Source organism: Anas acuta, chromosome 2 (genome assembly GCF_963932015.1).
Source record: "Anas acuta chromosome 2, bAnaAcu1.1, whole genome shotgun sequence".
NCBI lineage: Eukaryota > Metazoa > Chordata > Aves > Anseriformes > Anatidae > Anas > Anas acuta.
Window position 1 is genome coordinate 143,537,274 of NC_088980.1, and position 16,531 is coordinate 143,553,804.

A 16,531-nucleotide genomic window follows, 5' to 3' on the forward strand; every position below is an offset into this window, starting at 1 on the left:
ACAGGATTACCTAAGAAATACTTAATAAATTAAATAATATTTAACAGATTAATTTGCCTTAGTTTTCTGAATGCTGGTATTTTCTTGAAGTGAAGAAATATCCGCCACTGGAAGAAATACACTGTTCAAGTAGTACAGGTAAATAGAGATTGCAGACTGATTTTAGTCCTTGAATTTAATGCTATTGTTTTACCACGCAGCTTTTCCTTCAGCAAAAACATACGAAGGGTAAAGTCTTAACCCCATTAAAGTCAAGGCAAAGCTTCCATGGACTGTAATGAGACTGGGATTTCACCCAAGGTGTTAAACTGTGGTTTGGGAAAGCGAATAAAAATACATCCATTATTGTAACAAGTACTTACCTGCTAGCCAGACTGAGCAATTCATGTCTATCGGCTACTGCGGATTTCTTTTCCAGTTCCCACAACATCACATTGATCAGGTATGAATTCTTAATTACAATGGGCACTTCTTCAAACATGTTTTCATAAGCAATATTTGCTTTTTTCAAGCTGTGAAACAAGTTAAAAATATTTATTAAAATAACCAGTAACTGCCTTGTTCATTTTGTTGAACTGTTGCTCCAGCTACATTAAATAGGCGATTTTGTTAAAACTCACGATTTTCAGAGTTCCATAATCAAGCAAGAGTCGAGTCTTTTGGTAAGAGACGATTTGCATAGCAAAACCTCACGTTTACAAAGACTAGGAAAAGCTGCTCTAGCAAAAATTCTCAGAAGTCAAGCAGCTGCTTTGCTCGCTAATACATTACTTACATGAAAAAGCCTCCAGCAAGACTGCACTGACAGGATTAACTCTGCCCCTTCCAAAATGCTTTTTTGATTTCCCTACCATCAGGGTTTCTTAAATAGAAGTGAACGGTTAGTTACCACATGACACTGAAACAGCTTTAAAGTTGTAACTGCTACGATGTGCATGTAAAACATTTTCCCCAATACCTAAATAATTAAGAATTTTACTGATCAAAATCAGATTGACAGAATAGTATGTTTTGGAACAATTAAATTCTATGATGGATATTAAAACGTAACTTTGTAGAGTATTTTTTAAAAATATATATAAAATACTTTGATTCTTTTACAATGAAGTAGATACTGACAACCTTCCATAAAATCCAGAAATAAAGGCATGATATATAAGTTTCTAAGCAAATATATCCTTAACTTCCGTGTGTGCAGAGGGAATTTTGAAACAAAAACATTTGCCTTTTTTTTTTTTTTATAAGCACCAGATTTGTTTGTTCATTATGCTAATTTTATCTTTAGACATAGAAGAATGAAATGATTTAGTTTCTCCTCAACAAATGAAGTTTAACAAGTGCTTGTGATTTTGCTGTTGAACATCAAGCTGTTTGGGGAAAAAGAAGGCAACTCAGTGCTACTCTACTACAAGCAACTGCTCTTTTGAAACAGAGTAATTATCCTACTTTTACTCCAGAAGATTGTGTCCACATGGGGGAGTTAATTTGGAATAAATATAGAAGACCAGCTATTCCGGAATACCTGTTCAATTTTCCTTCTGGAAAAAAAGAGCTCAAAGACAGACCAGCTATTTCCCCTTCTTCCCCCTTCCCCAATATTTTTTGACTCTGTTCCCATACACAGCTACCTTCACCATGTTCCTTACAGCTGGCCTGCTGGCCATCTCCAAAATCAGTCCAAGTTCCCCCACTTCTGCCTTTAAATGCCCAAAGACAGACTTTCGTTCCTTCTTGGCACACTGTATCACTACACATAATCTATCCAGTTTCCCCAGCACACGCTATTACATGAGATTTTTAAAATACGGTATTTCATCACCCCACGTACCTTCCTGCCTACCAAATAATCCAGGTAAAGCTATGAGAAAACATTCTTCTCAATTACTTACGCTTCTGGAGAGAAGTCTTTTTCCTTGCAAACTTCCATCAGCTTGGGAGTCAGCCTATATGCCTTCAGTGACAAAGACCCTTGGGCAGTCTTAATAGGATCTGTAAACAAAAATGGAGGAAGATTGTTATAAACCCCAGACTGCTTTTTATTTCAGTATATGAATGACAAACAGGAGGAAAAAAATCTAATTCTTATTTTAAAATTCAGACTACACACAATGGAGACTATTGCAAAAGTATTGTACTGAAAGGTAAAATACAGCTGAACTGTATACAATGAGGATAACTGATAAACATAACTTGGCGAACACAGAGGGATATAGACCCATTCTACTCATAACATTATTTCCCCATTAATGGTCTAATTCACGTTTTCTTTTTCCTTAATGTGAACTATCCACATAACTCGTGTAAGAGCTACCCTCATTTAAATATTTTTCCCTCTAGTTATTATGCAGTAAATCAAAATATTCTTTAAGCAGCATTTTACATTAAAAAATTATTTTAGAGTTGCAATAATCCAATTCAGATCAAGTTGCCCCGGTGCTTCACGCACAACAATGTAACCGGTCCATAGAACGATTAATTTTGCCTTGACACACTATACGGAACTTAGGGGGAAATTTTCTAAACAAACTGTTACATTCCTAGGACAAAGAAGCTTAACACTTGCTGCATGATAACGGCTGAAGCATGCCAACATTAGAATAAAAGCTGTGTTAACATTCATGTTGTCTGAAACTTAACACAGTAAAACTTTTAGCAATCGGTGATAAAATGAAAACCAAAATAGACTGAAACAAGTGGAAAATTCATCAAGGTCTGATGATGCAATGTTTCCAGCCAATATAAGTATACTTTAACAACTTGTTCTTTACTGTAATCCAATTGTTAACATACTGAAACAATTTTGGGGCAGCTCATAAGATTGATCGTATTCATTAGTATTTTTTCTGACAGATACTCAGGACGTTACATTTACTTCTCAGCTGGAAACTATATGCAAGTCTGCCAGATATGGCAAACTGTGAGTGTTTGGGGAGGGGGAAGGCTATAAAGCTGTTAAATTGCCTACGGTTCTGATACAGCACAGAACATCTGGTCTGGAGAGCTTGAGGAAACACCATTAAATAGGCAGAAAAGAAAAAAATCTTTGTGCTAAGAAACAGTCCAGGTTTTGTATGCTTCTGTCAGAGGTATAAAAAAACTTGGCAATTCGTGTCATGATTGGTCAGTCACGTACAGAGCCAGACACGCTAGCAATCGGGGTTTGTTAGACATCTGGTCGAGTTCCACCAGCCCCTCCGACGAGGGAGGGGAGATGAAGGAATAAAAATGAAGCAGCTACTCCAGCATTCCAAAACGTACACATCAGGGCTCTGATAGCAAGAAAAATAAACAGAAAGAAGGAAACCCTGTCTAGACTTAGCTGCTGCTGAGGCTGCCGTAGACACAGGGTTGGTATTTACTTGAAAAGGCCTGCCAGGCTACTCTTACAGGCAAAAGACAGAATACAAAAATAGTAGTAATAATATTAAGAGGGGAAAAGAATAATAAAGGAAACCTCATACTAACCGTAAATGAGAACTACAGACTCCTCAATTGCGTGCTGGTAACTGAACTGGGAGTCCAGGAGGGCACGGGTGACAAAAGAGCCATAGTATGTGGACTGGTACCAGCCGACGTGAAGATGATCAATGTTTACGTGGCGAAGGCTTCGCATCATTTCCATCTGGTATTGAACTAGATTAAATACAAAGTACATTTGAAAAGTAAACTTACACAACCCGTACTATTTCTAGAGAGAGTTTAATATTAAATGACTGAACCGTATTTATTTATTTTTTTTCATTGTTGCAACTGCATAGAGGTTTGTTTATTCACTACTGGACTATCTGCAGGAGAGTCCAGAGCTTCCTCAGAGAGTAAGACTAGCCTAAGTAAGCAGACTTGTTCTTTTTTCAGCTGTACTTAATTGTTAACATGATCAACAAACTGTTACGTGTCATTTACACTGTCTATTACCTTGCTCATTCATAAAAGAAATTCAGATACTGGGTTTCATTAAGCAGTAGCAATCTACCATTTTGTAAAAAAAAAAAAAAAAAAAAAAAAAAATCATGAGTTAAGTTATAATGCTGTCAGGGATTAGATAATTTTTAGAATGAAAAGGAAAATCGTTTAATGTATATAAGAAATAGGAGAGAAATCATTTGAGTCTTCACCATAATTGAAAACTGCATTTTCAGTATTGTAGTTTGGGGCACCAGCTATAGTTGTCAGAGAGTTTTGATTCCATTTATTCTCAACTTTTTAACACTGTTTCTTTTTATACACACACACAGAGTATATAAAACACACATCTTAAACAGTAGAGAAATTTCGTTGATTTTTACACCAATAGCTGTAATATTTTATTTTACCAATGAATAAAATTTTGTTTTTATCACATGCCTCATGAAAACAGATTGCCTTGATGGAAGAGCATTCTATGAAGCAATGCTTAACATGATCCTAACAAGCAGATCCACACACCTTATCACTTATCAGACCTTTTAGACACTGTGCCCGCTGATAAGGGAGCAGATTTCTGTGTGCCCATGCTCACAGCCAACTCCTAGGAAATCAGATGCAACACTACAGAATCCTGAAGTTTTGTCTGCAGCTGCAAATTCGCAAATATAAAACCAACTCAATCCTGTGCATTTATTTTTGTTATTTTTTTCCCATGGTTTCTCCTTGCACAGATGAAAATATGATATTCATTATAAAAGAGAGCAACAACTTAATTAGAGGACAGAACGTGCTAAGTGTTCAGACCCCACTTCGTATCATACCCAGGAGAAAAAAAAAACAATTATATTCTTTAAAGATATAAAGAGATTTTTCAAGAATGGCCAAACATTTTCCAACCTATCACAGAAAACATAAACTAAATTCTGCAGCCTGCTAGCTCTTTTACATCGCCATATCTTGTTAATTGTATTTTTAAAGAAATCTACATACATCTACATGATCACTTCCAGACTTTTTCCATCAGCATATGTTGGTGCTTGCATTCTGTTTCATAATCTCAACATACATGACTTACAATTTGTGTTTCACCCGGGACACCAATGATAATCTAGCATCCCAAACTAACATGCAAAACCATCCATGCTACAGTCTGAAACCCCACGTGCTGCATGCAGGGAAAAGGCCTGCACCTCTTGGTGTCAGCAAACCAAGGCAGATGTAAGAATGCCACTACACACCTCTGGACAGACAGAATGGCTTGAATTGATCAAAACAGCTATTCTGAAGTCAGTATGAAAACCTTCCCCCTTGCCAGACTGAAATAAAATAAATTTTAATCCTCCTTTCATCACACAACTTCCAGAAATACTAGCCACTTCCAAAAATCCTCCTTACTCAGCAGCCTGTGCTGCATTAGGTAGTATCTCAAGACATTTCCCACTTTTCTCACAAAAGCAAAGCCAAGATCTAGCTTGTCAGAGAAGCTCCTTCCTTACATTTAAAAGTTTTGTTGTTTTCTCTTGTGTGCACATCAGGGGTGGGGGTGTTAAGTCTACCTTTTAAAATTAGAACTCATTAAACACAAACTTTGCCCAGAACTATAAGATTACTGCAGGGACCATGATTTTGAACAGAAAAAGCATATGATACATTTATTAAAAGTGGAAAATTCAGATGGAATAGGCTTCTTTGGTTAAAAAAAAATGTTTCTTAAAGTTTATTCTGTGTAGAAAGCGAGTAAGACTTGCTTTTGAAATTACTTGCTAGGACATGCTAAGACATGAAATTATGGTTAAATTCTTTCCAGCTAGATGAAATCATGAAAACGAAAAAAAAAAAAGATATGGATTTTCAAAAGCAGTTGGGAGAGAAAAAAAGTTTGAGAATTAAATTTAGTGTGGATTAAATTTAATGTGGATTTTTAGATAGCTGAGTTATACTGCTCCTGGCAGTGGAGTCTCTCCTATAATTGAGGACACTAAGTACAGGTAGCCACATGGTGATATAAAAAAGGTATTTTACATACAGATTCCTGTGAAATCATACGGTCAACACATTCAGATAATTTCTCCCTTAAGAGATCTTGAGGAGATGCTGAAGACCGGGAACACCCTAAGAAAACATCCAAAACTTTAAAAACCTGAATAAGGCATAATCACACTCTTAAAGAAGAGGTAACCTGTAATTAACTTCCAGGACAGCTTCTTTACTAAATGCAGTATAAGCAGCAGCGTGTGACTGAACATAAGTTTGAGAGATATCACGTAGAAGAAAAAGGACTTGCTGAAAAGCATCCAGATTCAAGTCAGCAATTCCTCCTCCGAAGACTGTTAGCAGTTAGATGATAATGAAGGCAATAGCGGAAAAAATCTCAAAGAACCAATAAAGCATCAATAGCTAACATCTCTGCCTTGGGAAAACAACTGCAGAAATTAAAACATGATGCAGTCCCCACCAGAGAGAAATGGAAAAACTCTTTTAACCAAACATATATATTTTGTAACACGTATTAGCTGCTAGATAGCTCCAACAAGCTGCCAACTTGCACAAATGGGTAACAGCTCCCAAGTTGCTTTTGTTGTTATCATTACCACCTTTTCTTTAAATTTTTTTTCCCAATCTACAGAACATCATCTTTCTGCCTACAAGTTAAGCACAGATTAGGCAAGAGGTTTTTTCCTATCCAGTCCCCACTCTGCTAGGACTGGAGAAAGTCATGCATTTCACCAGGGAGTCCTCTGGTTCAACTCACAGGATTTGGAAATGTGGGTGCCCTCCTCCTTCCTGAGCCATGCAAAAGAGGAGCCACCAAAAAGTGCCACCAGGACTGAGAACGCCCAGAACTTACATGAGCAAGGAAAAGGACAGGGGAAGGGTCAACCAGACTAGAAGACTGTTTTCACTTAAACAGTGAAACCTGTGTTTGAAGGAAATTATCTGTTCAGAAGCTTCGTTATGATGAGGCAAGCTATCAGTCACGTTTGCACTTCTCATTGCTTCCTGCATTGAGAACAGGAATACCGTAATGCAGGATGCTGCCTCCATCTCCTGAGCACCTGCAAGGTTGGATTTTTTCAACAGAGCTCTTTTTATTATTATTATTATTATTTTATTTATAGCAAAAAAAAAGTATTCTTCCTCTAAAATTGTATTTTTTGCACATTTGCAAACAAATTTAACAGGTAGGCAGAAGGAAAGAAAAAAAATCAAGGCACCTAGTAAGCATAATTCTAATTCATCTACAGCTGGAAAAGAGAGCACAGAACTGTACAGAATGGGTGCTTTGCTTGAATCTGACTGCTACTTGTGTGGATTTGTACTAACAAAATCCCTTAACTGAACACAGAAACAGAAGAGACTACTGAAGTAGTTTGGTGGGTATTTTTTCCCTGATTTATACTAAGTTTTAACAAACCTGTTGTACAGGATTAAAGAAAATATTAAGATAGCATCAACACTTTCTCCTTTTCCAAAAAATACTGGCAACATTAGAAACTACCTAGGATTTAACATAGAAGAGGTATATCCCCTATGTTAACAATAAGAAAACAACATACCCAAATTTATTATATAAACAGACACACAGCCAAGAACTGAGCACTGATGTGGTGACCCATTTAACACTGTGGACAACTCAGCCATATTCCTTAAATATCTTAAAACATCTTTGGTCAACAATTTCACTATTCAAGCCTAAATTCCGAAGAGGAAAAATTAACTGAGATATTATTACAATCAGTGAGATGCATTCCCAGCTGCCCATCTTCTGACTGCTGGCAAATACCAGATGTGCAATCCTGATCAATACATTTGATGGCACCTTAGATGCACAGGACCTCAACTTCCAAAACGTATTTCAAGTTGTTACATCTTAGGAAGTCTGGTTTGAAGAGTGGCAACCAGAAGAGAACTTTGTACCAGTGCCACATGCTGTGGACTGGTTTGACGCCGCTGCTTGTCCTGCTCTCTGCAGTGCCCACTAAACACCCCTGGCATTACCAAAGAAACTAAAAACCTCAACTGTTAGCATAACCTCTGGGCTGGATTTCACACTTCGGCATCTGTCTTGACTCATATTCAGCAAATTGGTGCTTCAACTACAAATTCAAGCAGCAGAAGTTACATGTGTCTTCACGGGGGCACGTCAAGTGATTTCAGGAACAATTTTGAGACCTTTCCTACACCTTTCACCCCCAAGGGCCTTCTCAAAGACTGCCTGGACTACCTGAGAATGAATATTATTTCCTCGCAGAACCTCGGGAAGTCAAAAGACAGATACAACACTGAAGTCTCTCAAAAGACAGAGGAACTGCCTTCTGCACCAACACGTCTCTGAATTCAACCGACGACATGGGCATGGCCAATTTTAGTTATTCTGGTCAAGCTACATTGAAAACCAGCCAAAACATCCCTTTTGTATCACCGCTTCTAACATGGCTAGTATTTTTCAGGCAATAATTTGTCTCTTTTGAAGTGCTACCATGTGGTAGCGAGCATTCTAAACAAGTGCTATACACTCCACGGTACTTTTTAGCAGCACAAAAAATTCTGGTTTTTCTATGCATATTAAGCTCTGCCAAACCACATGTATGCTTCAGACAGTATCTTCAATGACTAAAACAAGTTAGCAGATGCTAGTTCAAGGAACTAGCGTATGCATTTGAAAAGAAGGAAAATTGATTTATTTAATTTAATTAAGCGCAGAGAATTATGGAGACAACAGATTAATTCATTTCCCTCCACACATACACTCTCAATTAATTGTCCAAAAAACGAAGAATCACACGGACTGCCTCCATCGATAACAACTCGGATTGCGAAAATACGAATGTGTCGCAACAGCCAACTTATTCTGGTGAAAAAAATAAAGAAATAGGAGGGGTTGGCAAAGAAATAAGAAAACAAGAAAACAGTTAATTCCAGCGATGGCAATATTTTACCTGAAAAAGCCTGCAGATACCACTGAAACGTATGTCTTAAGCTTAGGACTACAACACACATGTATGCATGTATTTGCAGATTTTTATCTATATCCAACCCCCAACTTCTCTCAAGACAAATGCGCAAGCTTAGTAACTCAACAATTCACCTATTCAGGGAGAAAAAAAATTAAAAGTAAATATTGCCTTCCTCAATAATATTCATTTCCTCCTCTGAAATATCAAGTCGGTTACAAAACAGTACTCTATTTTATGCATTTTTGCTATAGCAGGCTGAAAGCACCTGATCTCCTCTAGACTTGGAAGCTAAGCAGACCAGGGCCTGTGAATAGCTGGATGGGAAAAAAATCACCTGAAAGCAGGCAAAAGTCCAAGAGTCGTAGTCAATCACAAGACCACAAAAACAAAAGTGAGTCAAAAGACTTAATTCAACTCCACTTCATTTGCTACATTCAGGGATTAAAGAAAGGAGGGCAGAATAAATTTGTCCAAAGTGAATTAAATTTTTTCTTAAGGAATTGTTACATTTTAATAAGTTAGGAATTCTGGTGAAAAAAATGCATGCCCTTGGAAAAGCACGAATGTTTTGGTTTCTTTTATTTTAATAGAGACTATGGGATAAATGGAAACAAATCTGGAGCAATCACCTCCATTTATGACATTGATGTTGCTGCTGTATGAAGAGCAATCCCAGCTGTCTTCTGAGTACATGATCATTTGCTAGTTTCTCAACACTTTTTAAGCCTGAAGACCTTCATTTTATGAGAAAGAAGGGGAGAGGAACAAAAGAGGGAAAACTCAATTAACTATTAATTGTGCAGGCTCAGCAAGCTCATTCATTGTTAAAGCCGATCACAATTCAACCTTAGTTTGACCACAGCGCAGAGTGATGTCAAGTGAGAGCTGTGCAGAAAAAGCGTATGATAGCTAGAGGAGGTACCTTAATCTGTAGGTGAACAGGAACAAGGAACAAGAACGTGATGATGGGAGGCTTGGCAGTACCTGCACACGCAGGGGTGGCTGTCCTGGAGTTTGGGACCACACCAGGAGAGGTGGTGATCCCCAACCACTTGCTCAGTACTCCGAGACGCGGCCCAGCGCAAGGCCGCGCTTCCTACCAGAGAAAGCAAGGCAGGAAGGGACAGCTGCCAGTGGTGGGAATAAAGGAGGATACGGACGAGTTTTCTGAGGAAAGGAGTAAAACAAGGGAATGGGGAACGTGGGGATGTGCGTGACAGGACAACGTAAAGCAGCAAGTGGAAGCACACCACTTCCTGCACATGTGCTGGCACTCGCCCAGTGCTCACTGACAGCAAGCTTGGGGCTCCACTCTAAGCACATAACCACCGAATAAGGAGGCAATCAAACCAATCAAGCTATCGTGGAATTTTATTAAAACATAAGTGAATGCTCAGATAAGCCTTTGGAAAAGCTTAATAAATCTTACTGGCCACAAAACTCCCTACGCAACTCAAGGTAAAGGACACTTGTGCTGTTTCTAAACAAACACCCAAACCTCAAGAGGAGCCTAGAAGAGTTGGGCAAGACCATCAAGATGACTTCCAAAATTGTCTTTTGAAGTATGCAACAGCATTACAAAGGATAAAAGCATAATACTAACACTTCCAGAAATACTAAGACACTCCAGTCCTCTAAAAAACATTTTTTTAATGCAGAAATCCATTCTAAACTAACATTTTGAAGTTGAAGTCAAGCAATACAAATTTTACTAGTTTGTTAACAATGATCTTTAAGAAGGAATTGTCATAAGACAAATGGAACACATTGTGAACGTCTTTTCACTATATATCTGGAATAGTTTTCTTGACATTTATATAGAGAGCTACATCTTCACATACCATACAAACACTCATCACTTAATCCTAAACCTCCTCCTATAAGGCAGGTAAACATATCTGGTATCTAAAATTTCCATTTGGCTTACTACACTACTATTTTTGGCTGTTGGCTGGAGATGCATCTAGTACAATATTGAAATCTCCATCAATAAAAAAAGTTTCAATCAGCACTACATTGTCATGATAGCAGTAAATTATACTACTAAAAACTGCCATCTGGCCAACCTAATTGTTGCTTTCCTTGTAAAAGAGCAAGAAGATGCAATCTGATTTCCTAATAAAAATCAAATTCCTAGGGAAAGCATCAAATGTTTTCTATTAGGAAAGCATTCACATAAATTTCAGCACCTTGAAGCCTTTACTTATACAATTTCAGTCTAGTGAGTATGATTCTAGGTGCTAAAATGCAAAGATTAAAGGCATGAAAGGGAGCCAGTATGGTCAAAACCCAAGCTCAACTGTTGGTACAGTAACTTATTTGATTGAACACCTCCTTTACAAAATAAATTTTAAGAACAGCGTAGTTAAGAGTCCAAATTCCCAAAGAAACTTCTTTAGTTTCTCTACTGGCCATTGATTTTTGCTTGTTTACTCACACAAGGCTATGTTAACAGTCAAAGGAGCTCACTCTTTACAAAATATTGTCAACATACCTACCTTGGTGCTACAAGTTAGAAAGCAATTACACAATAAAACAAGAAAGTGTTGTGAGAATCTAACTCCAAGTACCAAAAAGATTAGCGGATACAATCCAATGGATTTTTATGAAATTGTCTATCACAAAACTGTTCTAAGATCTTATTAAATTATCTGGGGAAAAAATGAAATGTTTGAAGATTAATGAATTACATGACTTTCACTTTTTTTTAATTTAACACAGATTTTCACGTCCAACAGTTTGAAAGCAAAATCAAGACAGACAGCGTAATGGAAACTACTCAGCAATCCACTGCATTTTAAAAATCTGTGGTGTCATGCAGTATACATCACAAGAAGGACTGTCTCATTTCGTTAATACCTTCTCAGTAAGTGAAGAAAATTGATGGTGACTTCACATGAGAGGTTTTCAGGCTTCTAAATCCCCCCACTCCCCCTTGAAAAACAGAAAGATTCTGTTTTTGTAAAACTTGGTAGTTTGTGAAACTTGTACCATTACATGTTTGCATTGCAAAAAGTTGGGAGATACGGGAAATCGGGGCATCTTCAACAGCCAGATCACCCTTCTCATCTTACCCGATACAGTGAAGCAAGGGGTTTTCTTCTGGCTGGGTATTAAGCATCCACACATCTAGTTTTGAAGAATCTCTTGCACTGTTCTCACGTTTCAAGCTCACAAAATGTGGTCCAGGCACTGGGCAGACACCCCACTCACACAACAATTTTCATGGGTTGTTCTTACCGTAAAACAGGATTTATTAAAAAGAAAAACATTGCTACAGACTATTTCTTCAGTTGGAAATTACACAAGCTATTTGTTTTCTGTGACCTCCATCAGCCCATAATGCAGGGATAACACTGTTGAAACATTTGGCAGGGAGAATCAGTCAAGAAAAGTTCTAATTTTTGGCAAAGCTTAGGAAGAATGTGGTTGATACCCCCTTAAGCACGCCTTTTGAATCAAAATTACACAAGTATCTAGCTTTCAAATGTGTTAAGTGCATTGGGGAGGAAAAAAAGAGACAAGCATGTCTTCAGCCTCAGGCTTACAGCATCTTCCACTGGGGCCCTATTCACACAGGGCAGGATCCCACCACGTGCCAGAAGACCAGAAATAGTTACCAGGTACTGCTGCCATCCGGAAAGAAGGAGGGGCCCAGGGGCCCCACACAAATTCCCCCCCAAATTCACGCTACCTTTATAAAGCCTCCTAGTTTTATATGGTCCATGTGCTGTTACTTGCTGATAATACAGTGTTTATTTCTTTTAAATCAGTAAGTAGGAGCTCTGTATAATACCTCAATGAACAGTCACAAGGACATTCCAACCATACCTCTTACAATACCTGACACCCTTGTAATGCATCCCATACAGCATGTAGCCATTCATCTGTCCACCTTGCAGAGAACAACCACGACACCCCATTCAGATGTCTTAAGAGAACGGTGAATAAGAGCCATGAAAGCACCAGAAAAGGTTTTCTTAGTTTGGATCTCAGCTGTACGCTATGAACACTCATCATCTCTACCAGCCAAGCCCTCAAGCCACGCACAACTGCCATCCGCACAAGGTACGAGTCAGCCTGATTCCAAAAAAAGATGCCAAACCACCTCTCCACTATGAGACGTTGGGTCAGCCCCTCACTTTGTCAAGCACTGACTTTCAGATAAAAAATCAACTCTTCCTGCTTGGCATCCCTGCCACAATAAGAACCTTTATTCATCTTTGTACACAGAAAGGTCTGAGAGGGGCTGGTTCAGTTCTCAGACTACAGACCCAACGACTACATGGGAGATGGACACATTCACCTACATTACTTATTACCACTGGACAAAACTTTGATTTAAAGGGGAAAGAAATGCTGATTTTTACTATAAAAATGCTAACAAAAATATCTTAATATGTAGGTTTCTGAAAGGATAACTAACCAACCCTCCAGATACTATTTCTATAGATGAAATGAAAGGCTTGTGCTGCACATGTGGAGGTTGTGGATCCGTACTTAGCTGATGCCTAATGAGAGCCAGAACTGAGAATAAGAAATTTCCTTTTATATATATATATAAAATACAGTAAAATGTTCATAGGGAATATACATTACACTGGTATTTTATTGTAGCATGTTGGTTACCAAGAGCTCTTCGCAGTTCTCTCTTCAGATAGATTTTAGTTTGTGAAACAGTACTAAGGGAATTGTTTGTAGATGGGCTGAACACTCAAAGACCGCAATTAACATGTAGGGAGGTTAAAAAAAAACACAATTTTGCAGGACACATAAGTAGTGGACAGTGGTCCCAAAATTGTGAAGGTATTTGCCTGGAAGCCTTCTAGATAATTGCAGTTGGACAAGACATTTTCACATCTCATGTAAACCTGTGCTTTTTCATTTTTTAATCAAGTCCTGCCTGCCAGAAGCCATGGCACAATCGTTTTGGAAGCTGCCGGCTGCACCAAGGAACAGCAGTTGAAATCAAGCTCTGACAGAGGCAATCCCTTCCTGCCTGTGGAAACTAGCCTCCTCCAATTCCCAAAGCCAAATAATATTACACAAATGTTGACATGATAGGCAAATGCATCAGCAGTGAACTGGAGATGCAAAATGCTATTTAGTGACGACAGATGCTAGCAGGAAGCAGGAGCCTACAGTAATGAGAAAATAGGATATTCTTACCAGAGGACTGTCATACAGAATGATGGCATCCACATTTACTTTTTAAGACACTTCCAACATCACTGCTTAGCACTGATGGGATAAAGAGAAACGTGTTACAGAATCTTGGAGCTGATCAATTGAAGAAATGTTTTCTGTTTCATTAGGTGAAGCCTTGACCTTACACCAATTCCAACACAGAGACGTTCATGGAGAACATCACTGCTACATCACTGTACTGTTTCCTTATATCACTGCTGCCACAACATCTATTGATTAAGCAGTGTGTGCAACATTTAATTAGTGCATCATCATTAAGGTACTTAAAATGTTAAGTGTAAGCTTTCAGGCATAACTACAGATTTCTCCTTACAACACAGATGCCAAGGAAAGCCAGCAGGTAAAGTTTTGAAAGGCTTGCCAGCACTGGAGAACTACACCATTCCACTGCAAGAACCGTGGAAACCAATTTTTTCCAGCCCCTGCTGCCTTTCTATGAAAATGCTCTCTCCCTAATTGGGGCACAGAAACATTTTAGCATGCCACACTTGGGAGGGGGAGGGAAAAGGAAGAGCCAGTCCTCATTTTAACATGCAAAAATCGCTGAAGTACTTAAATAAGCATTGTTGAGTCTTCAGAGGCTTTCCACACAGATGTGGAGAAAGTAAAACCTGGTATAACTAAATGACATTTCAACTGGCCACGACAGATCCAGCCCAACTGTGTCGATGCATTAACATTCTCCAAATCCCTGAACTATTTCTGTACCAGACTTCCAATCTCATCTTGGACAACCCAAGTTGTTAACTGTTACAGGTCAAATTTTCTTCCCAAGGAAATCAGATTGCTTATCACTTACTGTTTCCTTGTTTTCACTTGCGTGTGCACATACACATGCATGCACACAAGAGAGAAAGGGGATGAAGGAAGGAAGGAGAGAGCAAATATACCAAAATACTACATTTTGACAAGCATTAAACCAAGAATCAAGATGAATACTGTAGCAAACGTTAATGCACAAGGTCATATTTTTGTAAGTATGGAAAAATGGTGTTGTAAAGCAAGTAATTCAGCAAATACCTTCTGCCTTGAAATAAACTGTAAGAATGTATCTATTACTACTGCATTTAAGTTCAACAATGAGTAATGAAAAGGGCACTGCCCAGTAACGAACATGACAGAGACCTCATTGCAAGTGATCATTTGCAGCATTACATTTACCTCTACTCAAAAGCAAACACGAACAAAAACAAAAAAAATATGATTTCATAGCATTGGCCATATCACAAACTGAAAGCTAGGACATTCAAACCAAGGCAACCCAATACTACAAGATAACTCCACGTCACTGCATGGTATCACAGTATTGAGAAGCTTTCACACAGCAAGGTACGTACTGAGCAGCACTAACATTGGCATTCCTTGGTCCTAAGGCCCAGGCTACCACCAGGAATGCCCTATTATTAGTGCAAATTCTTCAGTGTGTCCTCAAACAATGAATTCATGATGTTACAGACAACGCAGACAAGCTTCAAGAAGCCTTTTCCATAGCACAGCAAGAGGAACAATAAAAACAGGAGTGGCTGGATATTTGAGGTGAGAGACAGTCATGTCTTCTCACAAGCAGCCTTTGGCATCTGACAACTTGAGATCACACACTATAATCAAATGCAAAGATTACCAAATAATTTAAACAAAACTCAGACCTTCAAACGCTGAAGAATATTAAATTTAGAAAATAAAGCTCTTGGCTTTTAGACTGAGCTGTAAGACAAAGCTAGGGTGAATTTCTCCCCTTTCTAGGGTCTGTAACATCATACAGCACAATTCTGCAAGCCAAAGCTAATATTTCAGCAACATAACACTTGCAACTTTTATATCTAAGTGTGGCTTGTTCTTTTAAAGTAGCCAAGAACTAAACTCACACCCTGTTTAAACAGGCAGAAGACGTACTCTGTGCCAAGGAGGAAGTTATAAACTTCAAGTAGGTTTTGTACACGGGAAACAAGTTGGGAAGTACAAGGATGGATCCACAACAATCAGCTCTCTAATGAGTAAGAGAAAGCATGGTGAAGCTTTGGAGCTCGAGGCAAGAGGCGGCTGTTCCATTACTTGCTCAGCTGACGGACCCTCTGACAGGCACTAGACGAATCAATACCTTCCACTTGTGCTTCTCCTCTGAAGACTTTAAGCTCTTGAGACAGCATTCACCATTTATTCTGACAGCAGCCAAAAAGTGCAACACCCCAGTTAGAGGAAAAAATGAATCACGGCATCACCTGGTGGTTCCTCTACTTTCACAGGCTGCCAAAATGCCTTCATAACTATAATAGCTGGGTTTTTAAGAAGTTCATCAAGATTAATTCAGTCCAAACAGACTCAAGGTAAAAGGCAGAGGGGCTGTAACCAGCAGCACCAGACATGCACGTGGGGAGGAATAATCCCAGGCACCAACATGTTTTGAGGTTGACCAGCTAGGCAGCAGCTCTGCAGAAAAGTCCCTGCGGGACCTGGGCCAG

At 38.7% G+C, this 16,531-nt stretch overlaps 1 protein-coding gene across 1 annotated transcript in view; it reads right to left on the bottom strand.

Moving 5' to 3' along the window:
- Positions 1-16,531, bottom strand: part of EIF3H (eukaryotic translation initiation factor 3 subunit H) — an 83,093-nt gene that overhangs the window by 13,071 nt on the left and 53,491 nt on the right. The window contains exons 3-5 of the mRNA XM_068672537.1: positions 3,466-3,633; positions 1,890-1,989; positions 363-512 (exon numbers count right to left, since the gene is read on the bottom strand). Of these exons, the coding sequence (XP_068528638.1) occupies positions 363-512; positions 1,890-1,989; positions 3,466-3,633 (418 nt within the window). The remainder of the gene's footprint in view (positions 1-362; positions 513-1,889; positions 1,990-3,465; positions 3,634-16,531) is intronic.